Source organism: Branchiostoma belcheri, unplaced genomic scaffold (genome assembly GCF_001625305.1).
Source record: "Branchiostoma belcheri isolate BF01 breed outbred unplaced genomic scaffold, Haploidv18h27 scaffold60, whole genome shotgun sequence".
Lineage (NCBI taxonomy): Eukaryota > Metazoa > Chordata > Leptocardii > Amphioxiformes > Branchiostomatidae > Branchiostoma > Branchiostoma belcheri.
The window spans coordinates 1,352,256-1,371,186 of record NW_017804243.1 but is presented as its reverse complement, the minus strand read 5'-3'; the positions used below and the strand labels follow the sequence as shown (position 1 = coordinate 1,371,186).

At 40.1% G+C, this 18,931-nt stretch overlaps 1 protein-coding gene across 1 annotated transcript in view; it reads right to left on the bottom strand.

Moving 5' to 3' along the window:
• The window catches only part of LOC109482723 (E3 ubiquitin-protein ligase rnf213-alpha-like), a 73,527-nt gene that overhangs the window by 41,556 nt on the left and 13,040 nt on the right, over positions 1 to 18,931 (bottom strand). Inside the window, exons 8-30 of the mRNA XM_019785541.1 lie at positions 18,482 to 18,777; positions 17,883 to 18,142; positions 16,836 to 17,049; positions 16,391 to 16,461; positions 15,711 to 16,014; positions 14,792 to 14,908; positions 14,181 to 14,379; positions 13,275 to 13,670; positions 12,215 to 12,813; positions 11,669 to 11,828; positions 10,651 to 10,868; positions 9,722 to 9,865; positions 8,911 to 9,099; positions 7,614 to 7,967; positions 6,826 to 7,307; positions 5,908 to 6,032; positions 5,439 to 5,516; positions 4,581 to 4,690; positions 3,905 to 4,040; positions 2,959 to 3,148; positions 2,073 to 2,316; positions 1,183 to 1,326; positions 606 to 714 (exon numbers count right to left, since the gene is read on the bottom strand). Coding sequence (XP_019641100.1) covers positions 606 to 714; positions 1,183 to 1,326; positions 2,073 to 2,316; positions 2,959 to 3,148; positions 3,905 to 4,040; positions 4,581 to 4,690; positions 5,439 to 5,516; positions 5,908 to 6,032; positions 6,826 to 7,307; positions 7,614 to 7,967; positions 8,911 to 9,099; positions 9,722 to 9,865; positions 10,651 to 10,868; positions 11,669 to 11,828; positions 12,215 to 12,813; positions 13,275 to 13,670; positions 14,181 to 14,379; positions 14,792 to 14,908; positions 15,711 to 16,014; positions 16,391 to 16,461; positions 16,836 to 17,049; positions 17,883 to 18,142; positions 18,482 to 18,777 — 5,139 coding nt within the window. The remainder of the gene's footprint in view (positions 1 to 605; positions 715 to 1,182; positions 1,327 to 2,072; positions 2,317 to 2,958; positions 3,149 to 3,904; positions 4,041 to 4,580; positions 4,691 to 5,438; positions 5,517 to 5,907; positions 6,033 to 6,825; positions 7,308 to 7,613; positions 7,968 to 8,910; positions 9,100 to 9,721; positions 9,866 to 10,650; positions 10,869 to 11,668; positions 11,829 to 12,214; positions 12,814 to 13,274; positions 13,671 to 14,180; positions 14,380 to 14,791; positions 14,909 to 15,710; positions 16,015 to 16,390; positions 16,462 to 16,835; positions 17,050 to 17,882; positions 18,143 to 18,481; positions 18,778 to 18,931) is intronic.

Here is an 18,931-nt window from a genome sequence, read left to right as displayed (position 1 = left end):
CAAGTCTGGAACCAGCGAACTGGTACACAGCACTTAGTTCACAATCTGAGAAAAATGGACATGCCCATGAAACAATTATACATTTGACATGGCGCAGGTGCAGCAAAAACAAAGTCGGCAAACCATTTGTTCACGGTAATGATAATTTTGCAGTACAGAAGTGACTAACGAAAACAGGGAATATAAAATTCCCGTGATTTACAGTTACTGTTTATTCCCCCAACATTTCAGCAATATTTCAGAACACTCCACCCATGATTGGAGTGACAAGAAATTTTTTACCTTGTCCTCTTCTAATGCATGGCTATAGAAACGCTCTTAACAGTACTATTTTATGGGGGTATTGCTGATGTTGAATTATCACATCTCCCTCAATGCCCGTGTTCAAAAAGAACTAAGTTGGGTACACAAGTTGACCAATAAAGGCAAACTGATGTTACAGCAGGTGACCATTGCTGAAAAAATTACAAAATGAAACTGCAGCTCTAGTACAGAGTTCTGTAAATCTTTTACACCAACGGATCAATCGAACATCTTTCAACATGTATAATACAAAGCTCCATGATAAGTTTGACCTGATATTGGAGTAAGTCAAGACATCATACCTGGAATGGCTTGTTGATTTTTTGTCAGCAAGTTGTAGGTCTGTCTGGGAGAAATGCAAGTCACACTCGGAAGCATGGACACAAACGACTTGTGCTCTTCTCTGTTCTTCTGTAGAATAACAGAAAGCAATGGGTTAGTGTTGGTGTTGGCAACACAACACAACATAACTGTAACTTACAGTACTTGCATTCTACATTCAAAATTTCCAACATGAAATGTGACTGAAGCTGCCTTGGTTGAGAACAGCAAGCCTGTTGTCTAGCGTTACCAACATGCACATGATAGTAAAATGCTAATTACAAATTACATACACTGGATTGTAGAGGAACGTTCACATGTAGTACTACATGTATCAACTTGTGCAAAGAATGGCAACAGACAGGGCAAAAACACTGTTATCAAAATCACAATTTAGATGTCCAACAAACAAGAAGTGACAACTACAATCATGGATATTTTTGCTCATACATGTATTTAATTAAGGTAACCTTCTGTACATGCAAGAACACTGTCATTAGCCATAACTGTTTAAAAACATGTACATGTACAATTAAGTATTGGTGTAAGATATTTCACCTGTGTGTCAGCTGCCTGTGGTTTGTAGGTGTGTTCCACCACATACAGGTCCCAGGGTAGACGTCTCCACACAGACCCGTCCCTCCCCACCAGGCTACCCAACACCAACAGGTTAAACAGCAGGCAGTCCACTCCATTATGAACCTGCAAACACAACAAGCATGGTGTTTTTAAAAAATAACCGGCAACATTTCATTGTATTTGTCAGTCTATTTTTCTTAAATGACATTGAAGTGTTTATTTCTTTCAAATAACTTACCAATAAGCAAGAAAATGCTAATGACAGTACAGGGCCTTTCCAGTGTATGGGTGAGCAGTGGATCGTAGGTTGCAGAAAGTTTACTGCTCACAAAGACACATGTTGTCAGCATGAAGTGATGTCACAGAAGAGGTGGATTATTTATTCCTTAACAAAGACTTGAGTTGTACAGCCCAAAATTTCTTTTGATGGAAGTTAAAACTTGATTCATAGTGTCTGACTTCTACCAAGTTAACACCTGTCAGGTGATCTTTCAAAACAAGTTCCTACCATGTTCCTACCAATTTGAAAGTGACGTCACAGAAGTGGTGGAGTGCTCATTCCTTGACAAAGACTAGGGTTGTACAGTTGAAAATTTCTTGTGTTGGAAATTACAGTTTGAACTTGTTTCATAATGACTTCTACCAACACAGATGAACTTTCAACATACATGTACATGTAAGTTCTATCATGTTCCTACCAAATGGATGTCACAGAAGCAGTGGATTGCTCACTCCTTGACATACATGTAGACTGGAGTTGAACAGTCAAAAGTCAAATTTCTTGTGTTGGAAATTTACAGTTCAAACTTACTTCATAAGGACTTCTACCAACACAGATAGATGAACTTTCAAGATAATCATGTCCCTACCAAGGGAGAGATGTCCAGATGGATGATTCGAGGAGAGGGGCTGGCAGGGTTGACAGAGTGAGGGAGTAGTGCCTCCAGAACCGCATCGTTGTTCACAGTAGCCTCGTGCAGGGGAACTTTGATGTAGGACAGTTTCCCCCGCAGCCTCCTGGGAAGCTTCTTCGTGAGTTCTTCCGAGAGACGCTGGACGACGAGGGACTTGCCAACCCCGGCACGCTGGGAGGATACAACTCGTACTGATGACCTGAAACATTAAGTTGTCATCAGTTCTGTGAAAAATTTGAATGTGCAAGATGTGGAATGGAAAACATACATGTACTAGGCAAACCTTATGAAACATGCTGCTTGTAATAAGCAGCACATATAATATCCTGAAAATTCATTTCTTTTGCTGGGACTTGTAGTGTACATGTGTTCATGGCTGGAACATTTTTTACTAAACACTTTTTTAATATCTAAAAATTATGGTCAAAGTGAAAACAAAACCATCATAAACATTGGAGTGTTTGTTTACATTGCATAGTGACCAGTAATACAGTAGCTAAGTGATGCAATGGTTTGACTTATTAGCAAAATTCAACTTTGCATCAATATTCAATTTTGCCTCAGACAATATAATTTTTATTCAGTAGTGCAGGTTACCAGCCAATTTATTTATTTATTGATCTTAAAAACAGTTGGATGGCACCTTCAGTTTAGGACACCTGGTTTCCAAGGTAGCCCAACAGAACAAGTTAAAAAGGACATAGACAATCAAATAATTAAACATAGAGATAATAAATAATATGAACAAAGAGTACAAGTAGTACAATAGTTTGTTGTTCTTTGTTGATATGTTGCTTTTCTCATAGCAACATATCAGCTGAAGAAAATGTGTTTCCCCTACCGTTGGTGATCTACAGCAGATGCCAGCACAGTTGAGCCTGCATCCTGCTGCTGGAACTGTGACAGCAGATACTCCTGGACGTGCTCCTGGGAGGGCACATGTGGGATGGACACCTTGTACTGGTCCAGAGCTGTCACCATGTATGACTGGTGCTGTCTCTCCGATGCGCACACTACAACTACATGGTAACCTAGCAGACGGAGCAAGAAATATATGACTGTTAGCATATTTTATCTGATGCTATTACTACTTATTGCACATGTACAATGTACGGTGTAGTTCACATTAATTCTACGAAACATTCCACTCTAAAAATGGGTAATAAAATTTCTGAACAATTAAATTGTTATGCTAGAATCCAGTTTATTTCGTCAACATATTGTAACTGTTGAAGCTTGAATACAGTGCAAACTTTGTGGCAATCAATTCTTGAAACACTGGAGGACCACTTTTATCAGAATTTGATGGCTGACTTTGGGTACAATTTCTTGCTATAAGCTAATGAAAACACTCATGGTAAAGGTAGTCTCTTTAAGACCGTAGGGACAGTATTAATCCATGATTGTCACAGTGTCTAGGGCAAGATATTGGACGGCGGAGGCCAACCCTCTTCTTCCATCATCTTTTACCTCCCATCTTAAGTCAGGTACCTATTTTACCACTGGATGGGGTGAGAAAAGTTGTATGAAATGCCTTTCCCAAGGTCATAAACTTCTGTCAAGGTATCAAAACCATGACCTCTTGATTTCGTGTCCCCTTGCCTAGCCACTCGTAGCCTGGTTGCCATCCCCCGTAGTATTCGCCCGCTCCCTAATGTCGCTAGCTTACCACTGGGTCTAGACGAATACTACAGGGGATGGCACCCAGGCTAAGCCACTCGGCCATTTGACACCACACCAGCTACACTATGATGCAGCTATACATGTATTACTCATATGGCCATCACCTGATTTTCCTTGGAAGAGTTTGCACCTCATCTCCTCTGCCCTGACACTGACGTCATAGTCCAGCTGGTCAGCAGCAACCAGACAGAAGATCCCTCCAGTCTGGTCTCCTACAGCTCTCCTCCACAGCAGGACCACCTATTAAAGGCATAGTCAATGTGTCTAACGAAGCTGATCTTTTTCGAGTCCAACAATAGACATTAGAGAGACAAAAGACATTAGAGAGCGTGGCCTTGCCGGTGTAAACCCACTGAATAGGGCTGCCTGGAGGTGCAGTGTGAAGACCAGTACTACTAGCCAACTGCTGCCGACCCCTGTGGCAGGGACAACAGCAGCAGTATAATCAAATCCTGGATAGTGAGTGAGTGAGTGAACAATAGAACTTAGAACACGATTGAGTTTGCTTTGAAACAAATAAAAGATCTTGTTTGCTACTTTGATAAGATTGTAATAACACTGGTCATTCAAAGAAGAAGCTTTAGTCATTTCAATGATGAATGATTCCTACATGGTATTCAACAGCTTCAGCAAAAATCGTTCAAAAACAATTTATGAAATGTATATAAAGGAAAAGTGACATGGCATTTCTGTGACACATGCCGGTAACTTGAACTTGAACACTTGAACTGTGTATTAAAATTAATGTCAGAATACATTGTAGAAGATTAGGGACCTGACCTCTTCCAGTGAAGTGTGTGGAGTGCAGATGAGCACCTCCCTGTAGGAGGGGAGAGGTTGTGTAGTCTGGCCCTGCATGTACAGGGACAACACTGTCTGCCAGATGTCGTCTGGAAATGGACAAGGAAAAAGGTACAATCATGTAAGATAGACATGTAAAGCAGGCAACCTCAAAATTAAAGTGACCAGTGTTACTGTCACTGGTAAAGAAGAGGAAGCTGCAGTGGTTTGGGCACGTAACTAGAGCGAAGGGCACCTTAGCTCACACTACACTGCAAGGGAAGGCGGAGGGTGGACGAATGAGGGGGCGCCCTCGAAGGACCTGGACTAGTGACCTTAAGGATTGGACAGGACATCCCCTGAGTCACCTGACAAGTCTGGCTGAGAACCGCCCTGGGTGGATAACTCTTGTAGACAGTTTAGTTGCCCCGACGGCAGGACAGACTGCTATGGGACCGGTGAGGTGAGGTGAGGAGTGTTACTTACACAATTCATATAAGCTGGCGTTCATAGCCAACCACGTCAGGTCACCCCTACTCTTCTCAATAAATGTGTTTGGTTCTTTTACGTGCAGAGGTTTGGCACGTAGAGTCAGCCACCAAGCAGCTGACTTTACGTCACCATCTGGAATGACTTCAATCCCTCACAACAAGTCCAAGCTGAGCCAAGCCTGGGATTGACCCTCGTCCATGGAATTCAACCCAAATGCCAGCTTGATTGTGCGTTTATCTACTGTGCCACGGGGATGCAGTACCTATATTTCACAGTCATTCAAAGTTATCTGAAATCTGAAGCTCTTTCAAGAAGGGAAAGGCAGTATATGCATCTGCCATAGCTAATACAGTGTAGTTCCAGTACCTTGAGGACAAACTACAAGGTTGGGCTTGCCTGCCTCCAAGAAACGGCTTGGCCACTGTCGACCTACAGCGATATTTGCTAGAAAATAAAGTATAAATGTCAATTACCAATAGATATACATTGTACATGTATGCACAACATATTATGTACTTCAAAGCTTGTAAATTTAAATACAGATCTTACATGCACATACACTTGTATGAAACAAGACAATTTAACCACATCAAGCAAGTTTTGCATAACAAGGTATGATAGGGAAAGTATGAAATTGACAATGTGTAATACACATCCTCCCATGAAACCAAGTTGCCAGATACATTGCAGAAGTTTAACTTTAAATTACCCTTTACTTAAAGAGCCTGGAATAGAATATGATTATTTAGAAAAAGTAATGCCTGACAGGGCTATAACAAGTGAAATATGTACTGGCTGATACAGTCCGATAGACGATGATGTACTGTATACAAACCAGTGCTGGAGAGATTCCTCAGCACCAAGGCCAGGTGGTCAATGCTGATGTACTCCTCAAACGTGGTGGACTTGACAGTGGTCAGGTACTCTCCCCAAACTGACTCCATTCTTTTGATCATTGTCCTGGAAATACAGTGTCAACTTTGGTCACACCCAAGCTGATGTTGACCTTTCATTTGCCGAAACAGACAACAAAGCTACAAGGAAACATGTATTCATCACCGCAATGGTACACAAAAACAAAGATACTTGCCATGAATGTATAGAGGAACAAGTACATCATTACCACACCAGGTATTGTCATAAAGCAGGGTAGAGTTAACATTTTCAAGTTTTCAATGCATACACTACACAGCACGTCAGCAGAATGTACTGCACCTGCGGGAAACCATGGTTTCCATTGGATGTTTGGTAGATGCTGCGTCAGGATTTTGCCCATTGCAGACAATATCTTTTCTGTCATTTGAAAATTACAGACATGAACATGATCTTATACGATGAACTCTATACAAGGGCTATTGCACATTATTGCATTCCAGATTTTGTGCAGGCGCAGTACATTCTGCCAACGTGCTACAATATGTTCAATCCTGATTTCATTGTATTATGTTCTACCTTGGTTCTACATGTACATTATATGATGTTAAGGTTACAATATTGTTTCTCTTATCTTGGTAGTATGATCTTAAGTATCATGTATGTTATTTAAGTTACTTTGATTTTGTATCAATTTGTAATCTGCTTAACTTTATTTAATACCTATGTTAATCTTGAGTTCAATTTGTTAATAGATTTTGCTTGGGGTTTTCCCCCAAGGAACCATTGAACAACGCCATCAGGCTATATGTACATGTACATGTGTTTCCTGGATAAATAAATGAACAAACAAACAAACAACACGTAGTCTACAACTCACTCCTTCCTGGGTTCCTCTCTGGACAGTGACATGCTGGTGAAGCCAGCGAGGGACACGGGTTCCTGTATGGAAGATAACATGATGATACTGCTGTCTTCTACCATCTCTGGGACCACATCTTCTACTGCAGCAGGCATTTCTTCCTCGTCTCTCTCATCGCTGTTGAGGATCTCTTCGATCATGTCATCATCGTCCATGTTGCTGATGCACCATCCGACAGCCTCCTCAACGTTACCTTTTGTGGCCTTCATGGCTGCCGTGGCAACACGATCCGTCAAATCAGGCACCATCTGCTTCAGCTTCTGCACGAACTCCTCCCTTTCTTCATCATCCATGGACCAAGTCTTCTTGTCCGTCTCTTCAGCCATTGGCTCTTCTTTGTCTTCCTCCATTGCGTCAATGTCCCCTGCAACATGTGACATGGCCTTCCTGATGTCATCTTCGGCACACAGTGGCTTGATGCTGGACAGCAAGGCCAGGACCTTGAAAACAAAGAACAAGAAACAGTGACTGTCATGCCTTCAATTATCAACCAAGAATTGAGGTGTTCAAAAACTCGTATTTTCCAAGAACTATTGTAGAGTGGAAGTCGTTGCCACCAAGCACAGTTGGGCCATCATCACTAGAATATTAGAAAGCTTTAAACAACTCCTACAATTAAATGCGCAAAGATTGAATGTAACAAGTCGTCGGTGTGACATAGCTAGCTACTGCTGCACCCCACACCTGCAAAGCTAGTGTGTTACGCCAAAGGCAGTTATACCGGCTATACCAATACAGGTACAGACCTGTGGGGTCACCGTTTCGCTGGGGTCGATCATCTTCGCCAGAGCTTTCCGGAGAACCACAATCTGCTCGGTGGTGAAGTGATTCAGTTCGTCGTACTCCAGCCTGGCTTTGTCCATTGCACCGAGCCACTCATCCAGACAGACCTCCATGTACTTAGCCAGTTGGGTCAGCTGATGTTCAACGGCTGCCCTTGTTCCGTAGAGGGCCTCCGTGCCGAAGCCGAAGTTGACCATGACCTTGACCCTTCGGTTGCCGTCGCAGTACACGACTGCATTCCAGTTGTTGAACAGGACTGCCCCGGCATTGTACAGGTGAACGTAGGCCTGGCCAAGTCTCGTCACACCAGTCAGAATCTGAAATAAATCAAGTGATTGATTGATTGATTGATTGATTGATTGATTGATTGATTGATTGATTGATTTGTTTATTTGTTTATTTGAATTTTTCACAAAGTGAAAGGGAGGGCAAAACAGGTGCTTACGCACCTTTACAAGTTGCCCTCCCTTACAAAAAACAATGAATGTGTAAACACACATGAACAACAACAACATTACACAGTCAAATACATAATCAATTACAGCAATATGTAGAAATAAGCAATAAATATAACAATATGATATGTTAAGCATTAAACAATTTTACCTAATAATAGGTGGGAATACATCATGTTGATATAGGAACTTAGTAGGGTCTAGAGGCAATGCAAGAACTGCACCCACAAGAAGTGATTGATTGATTGATTGATTGATTGATTGATTGATTGATTGGTTAACTTTGATTGCGTGATGATTCACATATCTAAATCACCATGCTAAGTCAATAAGGATGTTGCCTAGATTCAGCAAGCTAACAAAGTCAAAAGCACCATATTATTGCAGAGGATGTACTTTGCATAGAACTAATAAATTAGAAGTACATTAATTTTAAAAAAAGTTACTTTGGACACCACAGGCACTTGGATGTACATGTCTACATTCATTTTAAAATAACATTGAGAACACTGCCTATACCCAAGTGCAATCACTAGGTATATATATCTATACACCAAAGAGTAACTTGTGTAAGATATTTTGTTTGCAAACCATGTTAATTCGTACATACATACATATACATGTGTAGGAGTGCAACTTGCAGAGCCCTTTTCCTTGTTAGTTTCTGCTTCTCCCTTTTTTACCATCAATTAGTGATAACTTTATAGGACTTTACATGTATATACCTAATGTACATGTATATAGAGTGCAATAGAATCAAAATAAACATTTGGTCTTAACAAATATGTATCAGAAAACATCTGACCTCCACAAATCTGTCCACTTCCTGGCTGCCCTTGTCAGCTTTCCCAGCCAGCAGCATGAGTTTACTCTGCAGACTCTTCAGCATGGACAGGTTGTACTCCTTCAGTTCCTTCACTGCCATGTCCTCATCATCAAACTCCTCTGACTCCGCTCCTTCTACTCGCAATCGGACCACTGACTCCAGGTCATTCTGAAGAAAGATTCATTTAGGATATTGGAATTACCAAAAAGCCACGCCAATTCAATTTTTAATTGTCAGTTCTCAGGACAGAGCGAAAAAAAGAAAAAAGCAGGCCCAGGCATCTTATGATAGCCATTAAATGTTACAATTATAGAAACCATAAAATCAACATATCAGGCTGGTTTTCAATGCAATGAATTCTAAACTTTCAATCAATCCACTGAATTATTGATAGATGGAAAACTGCAACAAGTAGGAAGATAAGGACTTTCTCTGACTGCAGCCAAAATGTGAGCATAATGGTATTGATTCAGAAAAATAATAATTTTTTTTAAATCAGAAATGATTAAGCGGCCAAATTTGAGAACCGATTGATTCAATCCGTGTGGCCTAAACATTTCACAAGCTTACACATATCAATGACTACGAACATACAATAATTGTCACCTTTTCATTTTCACATTCGGATAGATCAGCTTGAAGAAGTGAATGGTATCCTTCCATGTTACACTAACACATAGCATTTTCTAAACTGCTATATGTGCAAAGGAATTACTGCTATAAGTGCTAGGAATTACACTACAAAGCATTTTACTACCTCCTAGAGATACTAAGTAGCATATCAGCGTACCAGAGACTGATTTTGCCCAAAGCATCCAATCTCGTAGACACCCCTGGCATTGATGGCTTCTGTCTGAGACAGGGAGGACATTTCCACAGAACCATGGGAGTCACTCACTCCCTTCAGCCACTCCAGGTTACGACAGGTGTCCATCTGGAATATTATATTAAATATCAAGAATAAACAATATTGACTAACATGTATACATGTGTGATGGCAATACTGCAGCATATCAGAAACATCAGAATGATGTTGCTATGAAATTTTGTCTTCTTTCTCATTCAAGTTTTGACTGCTCATGTGCATGTACATTTTTTGTACATGTAGCAGGATAAGGCAAATCTATATTCAGACAAAGTAGGGGGCATATCTAGTAGACATGTTCATGTACATGTTGTAATTGTGTGTGTGTTCACAACTGCCTGAAAACTATATGTTGCCTCTACATTAAAGGTGTGCATACTTCAGTTTAAGATTTTGAAGAAGAGCACATTGGCAGAACATACAGAACATCTCCTATAAGGTTGTATTCCCTAACATGCATTTAAAGATCCCTGCAAACCTGGCTTTCACCCAGACACAGAACATTCTGTCGATATGCTTTGAAGAAGTAAGTAAAAATATTAGATTGTACAACAAGCAACATTAATTAATGCAAAGCAAATCCTGAATGCGGGGGGGGGGGGGGGGCGAGTTAGTTTGAAATTCATAATATTCATTTATATCTATTAGTCTTCTTCGATATATCTTTGTTTTCCGTTAATTACTTTTCAATCAGAATAAATTTAATTTCATGATCAAAATTTTGTTAAGTAAGTTAGGAAGGAGAAGGACCTTGTACAAGCCCTGTAGTCTTCCTATCCCCTCCTGCACATTGTTTTTCTTTTATTTACAATATATTTCATTGTGCAAATAAACAAACCAACAAAAATTCTGACCAGTTTCTTGGGCAGGTGCTTGTCCTTCTCCAGGGCGGCCCAGAACTGCCGGCAGCATTTCATCAGCGTGTCGAAGTCGGAGTCTTCATCCAGGTCGTAGATGAGAGGTGCATATCCCACCCCGGCAGACAGGAGGCAGTTCACCTTGTCCACTTCAATGTCACTCTCTCCAGCTGAGATACTGGCCAGGTCCACAAACACCTTCAGTTCCTTCGTATCTGCAGGATTATAAATTTGTAAAGTTTTATTACAAAAGTTGGTCAGTGCCTACATGAACATGCATGTCTAAACCTCAATTTAATATGTTGGTTGTATGACTTTAAAAAAAATATGGAGCGACAGGGAAAAAATTAGGCCTACAATATGCTTCGATAAGAACTATGGTGGTTTGTAATTCAAACAGTGAATTTTAATCTTTCAAAGTCAAATCACTGTATTCACAGATGGACAAATTGTAACAAGTAGAAAGACAAGGCCTTTCTTGCAAATCAGAAAAAAATGAAGTAGGCAAATCTGGAAACCAATTGTGATCAAATTGGTGTGGCCTAAATTACGACATAATTGTTAAGCTAGACAGAGTGATGCTGTTACAAATTACTATTAGTGCATCAAACAAAGGAAAACATAACATGCACCTTTAGTTTCTTGGATTGGTTTTGTCATGGCCCAGTACAAGTTAGGTACAAGTAGATATCAGATTCACAAAAACCTGCACCAATCTGCATATGCAGGTGGTATTTTGAAGAATGGATCATGTAACATTTCCTAATTAAATAACTTGTCTCAATTTTATACAAGGTTCAATAGTAATATTGCTGTAAGGAGTGTGTGTGTGTGTGTGTGTGTGTGTGTGTGTGTGTGTGTGTGTATGTGTGTGTGTGTGTGTGTGTGGTTAAAACGTTGACCTCCTTGGTGCTGAAATGCCATCAGATACATTATAGACGTGCACTAAGTATGACAACGTACATTTGATATTGCAAGGAAGTCGTTTAGTCATACTAAGTATTAGCTAACACACCATGGATCTTTGTTTTCAACCAGTCCACCAGTCGCTGACACTTGACAAACTTCCTGAGGCTCTCTATCCTCTCCTCTGTCATCTCTGTCAGCAGTTTCCCTGCATTCACCACTTTCTTGTTAATGGAGCTCAGTGGATTCTGCTTGAAATTCTTGGCTTTCTACACAAGAGAAACCATCACAGGTACATATCAGAATGTAGTGCACAGCATATAAGAGTTATGGATCACACTAAAAACTGTTCTGAAATTATTGTTTCAGGTGGTGACAGTCAATGCAGTGAATGAAAGATGAAAATTTGTATATATAAACCCAGTACATAGACTAGTGCTGGTGCAGGTATACATTACAAATAATTGCACAACAAATCTTACCTGCACAAACATGCATAATTATGCAGGACGGGAAGGTATTTCCAACCCTGTTTCTAAATACTGTCATTAAAAAAAGAAGACATCAACAGCAGCTATCTATACAATCTGTATATTTCTCAAAGAATACATCACATACAACAAAATTATGCAGAGCAAATGGATGGTTTACATACTGAATGCAGAAGGATCTCTACTCCTTTGAAGTCTCCCTTCAGGTTGTACTTCTCCTTGACGTCTTTCACGACATCTGCTGCGTCCAGGTGTTTGTTCAGCTGGTGGTACTGCTGTATCTGTAGCACACGCTCCTTGACCCATCCCTCTCTCGGATTCTTTGCCAGCATCTTCAGCTCGTTCTCAAGCTTCCTGTACTCATTCTTGAACTGCCCAAACGTCTCGTCCACGTCCTGAAGCGTGATCTTCCCGTCTTTGACGTTCTGGCGTAGTTCCAGCCACTTCTGGTAGGCGGGCGTCCACACTTGGCCGAGAACGCCGTCCACGGTAAGTGCGGGAAGGGCCTCCTCTTCTTCGCCAGCCTGCGTTGGTCTCATCTTCTCCCAGATCTTGTTGAAGACGATACTTTTGCTGAGGTTTTCCAGGAGGGTCGACATCTCCCTGAACTCGGGAGTGATGCCAAAGTAGGTGACGTTGGGTGGTTGATTCATGTCAAAGGAAACTTTGGCAATGTCGTTGCCGGACACCGGTTGACACAGCTCATTCAGGGACATGGTTGATTTGTCTCTTCGGACCTTTTGCTCTAGCTCTTCACAGGCAACTATGAGAGAAGATGTGACAACTTCTGATAAAGCAGCTTTTTCATGTTTCAGTCAATATTCATGCAGCATCATTATCATTTTATAATTATAATAAGTAGAACGGTAACATTTCCAAAGCAAATGGATAATGTTAACTTTAACATAGTCTTGCCTGACTACTATTCTTTCTATTCTTACTCAAACACATTTTCATATATATGGAGACTATAGCTCATTGGCTTCACCAACTCAGCCCTGCCATTTGCTACATAATGTAATCCAACACTACAGGGTGTCTGCTACAGTACCAGTTACCATGGTGACAGTTGACTGGTCATTGGTCATTGGCCTTCTTTGTTTGAACAAGAAATGAAGCAAAAAAATATGGTTTTCTTCTGTGAAAAAGACCTTAATTTAATAACAAACTTTACACTTCACTATAATTCAGTCATTCTGGCAAAAGAATGACAGCATTTCTCACCTGGTTTGATGTCTTCACACATGCTGAGGAAACACTCAATCTGCCTTGTTTCCGTCTTGATTGCTTCCATTTCCTTTCCTCTCCAGTCCAGGACTTTCTCTAGCTGCTTGACAGGCCAGGCAGTATCCCCAACTTTCACTACCATGTTTGCATCATGCTTTCCACTTCCTTTGGCCTTCTCGGCTTTATTTTCCTCTTCGTCCTTTGTACTGCTGGCAGCCACGGCATTGCAGAGTTCTAGGAACTGTTTCCTGTGCTGCAGGAGGAGCTGGAGGTGGCTGATGATGATGCTGCCTTTTGTGAGCTCCTGGACTGTTGTGCCCAGGAGGGACTTGTAGGAGGCAATGTGGGTTTGGCTGTCCTCATTCAGGAAATTCACCAGATCTGATGCCTCTCCTATACAATAATTATTGGAGTTATGTACATTGTAATATGTAAGTTAGTTATGTGTACAATCAATCGTAAGGAGAAAATCATAAAGCTCATACAAACTGCATCATTGCCACCAAATAGTAAACGAAATCCTAAAAGCCGAAAATCAACAAATTTCACTTCAGCAATTTCACTTCAGGGTACATCCAAAAGCAGTCTTTCTTGTCCACATGTTTGTGCATACCTGAAGTACACACAAACCACTATCAGCAAAACGTACTGTGCCTGCATGAAACCAGTGCATAGCACTTTGGCAGAACATCTTGCTGAAGTTCGTATTCTTGTATTTAAGGTGACATCCTGAATGTAGTTTTCTAATATTGTGTCAGAAAAGATCATGCAACGGCATCAGATGCAATGTTGACCAAACTTTCAATGAAAACTGTAAAAAAAAATCCAGATTTCACTTACGCGCAGTATGTTCTGCCGACCACAGCGTGCTACATGACTGTTGTACATGTATATACCACCTACCAAAGAGTTTGAGGATCCCAGCACAAGGTTGCCATGTGAGCATGTGGTGAAGGAGCCTCAAGTCCGTTGGTGGTGTTCTTCCATCATTGGTTGCTGGCCATGTTCGGCACAGCATTCTGGAGAACAAGACGCCATACTTGTATTTGGACTCATCTGGTGACCTTGCATAGCTGGCAACGATCTGTTGACCATTCTTACTCTGAAATATAATTGTAGAGACACTGTAAGTTATTTTTTTTTTTGAGCAACCACGTGATAACGACTGATTACATTCAAGCTCCAAATACTCTAAAAGCAAACTATATGCATGTACATGTAACGTTACATGTACAGTAACTAGAAAAATTGATTACTATAGATACAGGTCCAAAATACCTAATCCCTAAGTACCGGCATTGTACCACACTAATTATATGCTTTTTTGTGACGTAAAAGGCATGAATAAGTCCTTGTTTAGGTAAATTGTTTATCATCAGTTTCTGCATATTTCTACACAACTTCACAACTTTGTAACTTTACAACTGTCTATCTGATTCAACTGTATTTGTTAATTTAATAATCTGAAAATTGTTTTCGAAATAATCTCATCATGATGGTACAAAGACGAGTACCTTGACAATATTGTCCACTGCTTCAAAAGCTGCGTCACTGTAGCACTGTGCCAGGTGCTGGGGGAAGGTGGAGGTGTCCAGAGAACAGAACAGCTCCACACGTTCCATTGGGGAGATCTGGGGTAAATGGTTAATACAATGATAGAAAGATATTACCTAAAAGAACAACAAAAAAGACAGGTAACTAGAAAGTGCTAATGTTAATTTTTACGAAAAGGTATGACTCCAATATTGTTATGTTGTACAATCATGTATGTGGAGTCACAAAATAAGTGTGTAACTTGAGTGCCCTTGTACTTTTTCTAATGTTGATGAAAAAATATAAAAACTGTATTAAGTAAGTTCATTTTTTGTGTCAAGTGATTGCTAGCTGTATTCCAAGCTATTCCTGTTAGAATGAGTACAACCACTTAGTTGATGCTATGCACATTGGTTGATGTTATGCACTTTTCTGTTTGATATTAAAATTATTGATTCCTTACAAAAGTACATGTACCTAACAATTTACATTGAGTATTTGAGACTGGACAGAGACGTTTTTCATTCAAATTTACCAGTTACTAAGCCATACAGAACTCTTGATACTCACAGCAAGGAGCCGTTGATGTAAATTCCCCAGCAGCCTTTTGTTCCAGTAGTTGTTCACCTCTTCCTTTCCCCAGTCTACACTGAGAACACCCAGCCATACCTACATGTAAGAAAGTACATATATGATTGTATAAAATATAGAAAATCAATATTTATGATAACCTCAAGACAATGTGGGAAACAGCAAGATATGCACATAAAATATCTAGAATAACAACTGTTATGAAAGTATGAAACATTCACACTATCACACTTGCCATGAAACAATCCTGAAACAATCCTTATACTGTTATTAGTCAAATTAGAACAGAAATCAAGGCGTTGACAGTACCTTACTCTCTTCCACAGCCGCATAAAGGGAGATTCTCGCATTCAGATTTTTGTCCAACCACCTCATCATGAAGGAGGCACTCTTCTCAACAAGTTTCACCATACTTGTCTGCATGTTTTGTGCCTTGGCTTCCGTTGCGGAGCCCATGAATAGCCAAAGATTACTCATACATGCAGAAGCCAGGTGTACTGCACCGATGAGGATCGGGTGACGGTCAAGGTAGGTGCAGGCATCCAAACAGCTCAGCAGCACCTCATTCGCAATGCAGAAGGTCTGACATGCCTCTTTTCTTGTTGCATCATCCCTACATCAGTGGAAACCAGCATTGAATTTGCATCACTACTACACACAAGTAGCAAGCAAAATGTAAGATCATTCTGTAGCAAGGTTATACATGTATAACAGTATACAGTGGGTTTGCAACATACCTATAACTTTTAATATGGCCCAAGGAGATAACTTTTTATCACTGATACTTAAGGACTGAAGGCATAAACATTCAGTACCTTTGATAATTATGTAACAATGTAAACAAATAAATCTGAATATAGATCCAACAACATGTAAAATGTAAGTATATTGAAGAACTAAACATCACATTTAATCCCAATCAGATTTTCAGCAAGTGATACATGTACATGTACATGTAACGTTACATGCACAAATGAAGCAAAGCTCACCCTTTGTCTGCAGTATCAGTAACATTACTAGCTGCAAGTGCTGTTGCTGTTTCCAGAAGTGCCAGGACTGCCTGAATACAAGAGAAATGGTGAACAATATTTTACATACTTAGTCTATTACTGTAACAATGCATTGTAGTACATAATATGCTGTGACCAATATTTACTTTTGTCAAGTTGATAGGAAAAATTTGGCTTACATTTGGGACATTTCTAGGATTCCTAATAATACATGTATGTTCAATCTGGATTGTTAATGATGGGTAATTTTGATGACAAAATGTGATTATTCTCTGACTCTAATATATTAAAGATGGACAGACCTGATCCTGCAAAGTTCATCTCTAACCTAAAGCAAATGATTAATATCTAAGCTGCCCAACTATTTCAATTCCAACATTATGGACACTGCAATGTTATGAAAAAAATGACTACTGTGTATTACCTGTCTATCTTCCTCAGCTGATAGGGAAAACCCAGTTGCAACATTTACAGCGATGGCTGCACACAGAGTTGGGAGGCTGGCTGTCTTTACTGTCAGGGGGTCCAACAGTTCCTTGTTTGTGAGAATGGCTGCACATGATCGCTCAAGCAGTCTGTCGGCTTCAAACAAGGCAGGGTCAAGCTCCTTCATCACTGCAAGGGGCTTCTCTACAGACCTAAAGAGACAAAATTGTTTGTATTAAATTTAGTGCCTATACTATATTGTTCAACAATTCAAATTACTTAACATTATATCCTCAAAGTATCCTTTTTCTGTCATGGAGAGGAAAAGTGCATCATTCCACAGCACTACATCATTAAACTTGAAAAACAGTTCCTGTAGCAAACACTACAATAATTTTCTCACCCATATTTGATGTCCTTCTTGAATTGTTTGTACTTGAGTCCTTCTAGTCCCCACCATTTCTGCGAAGCTTTCTGGAAGTCTGTTGTGGGTGCTACTGATTTGAAAGGTGATGACTCATTCCTCAAGAAGTGGAGTACAGGCAAGGCCAGCAGACACTTTGACGTCAATGCATTTCCTGACATAGCAGCATTGATGAGGTTTACAACAGCATTTGTGACCTCCCTACAGAAAAATGATTAAAGAATTTTCATTTCATTTCTTTTGGATATACAACTATAACAAAATGAAACATATGTTTATGACAATAAAAAATACATCCATGCTTAATGATACCAATTAACTAAATTATATAACTATTAGTAATTAGAATTACATTCAAGTAAATAAAAATAATGAAAAGCTCAGTCTAAATTATACAATATATATTATTATAAATCTATGTTCATCAAAATATTCCAAAAGTATCCAATGCTGTTACAGTACATACAGGTCCACCAACAAATTGCTAAGAGAATACCAGTTCCTTTATTTCTTAACACTACTTTTGTCAAAACCCAAATTTGCTGTCATCACATCAACAAAACATAGAAAAAGATGACACATTCAAAATGAATAAGTTAGCAAATCTTTAACCACACTTACTTCAGCCTTCCATCCAGGAAGTGATGAGAGAAGGTCTCAACTTCGTGGCAACTTTTGTCCTTGACATCAGGCCTGATGAGGAGCCCCTCAAACAGGGCGTGTACCTGTTTCTCAGTCAGGTGGAGATTGTACCTGTGCACCAGCCAGCACAGGGAGAGGGCAGACACAATCCGTGCCTGAGCTTCCTCTGGGCTCTCCTTCTTGTGCCCGTTTGTCTTTTCCAGCTGGTCCAGTTTCGGACTGATGTAATCCATCAGTACCTGTACACATGTAATAAGTGAGACATCATGATGATGATAATGATGACGACTGGTTTACTTGCAACATGTGCACAAACATACCATTGCAGCCTTACATGGCTGAATTGGGGTATGAGACACTTAAAATTCAATTATTACATCTTCATAAATCATTCAATACTAAAAGTACTATATATCCTAAAATCTAGGTACGTTCATGTGCATATTGTTTTTGATCATCTAAAACAGGGTTTCTGTAAACATACTAGTAATGCAACAAAAATACTTCCTGGAAAAACAGGGTTACTGTAGCATAACAAAGAGAAAGACAAACTTAAGGCAAACATATTATATAATTACCTCTGCAAAGGAAAAATCCTTAAGTGCCCAGACCCGCCTGTTAGCACCAGCAGATATTGGGCTCAGCGTCAACCACTTGCAAATATCCTCGACTTGCTTCATGACATCACATGCCAGTTGCTCTTCGCCTTGGTGATCACATGTGAAGCCCTTCCATCGAGGTAACCACGCCTGGGCGGCAATTCGACGATCGTGGATGACTTTCTTCTCCACACTACCCCAGCCGATGAAAGACTTGAATTTGTCCGCAAGCCCACGCTCCACTTGCATCACATCGTTGTACAGGTGGACTTCGGCTACAGTAACAACAAGATGATTTTGAATCAATCATGCCCACACTACAAAAAATGTATGGTTCTTTGTGGTAAATGTGCAGATCCTGGCACGTTGGCAACACCAAATCCATCTGTGTTCTCATTGATGTTTGGACACTGAGTATCAACAAGTAGC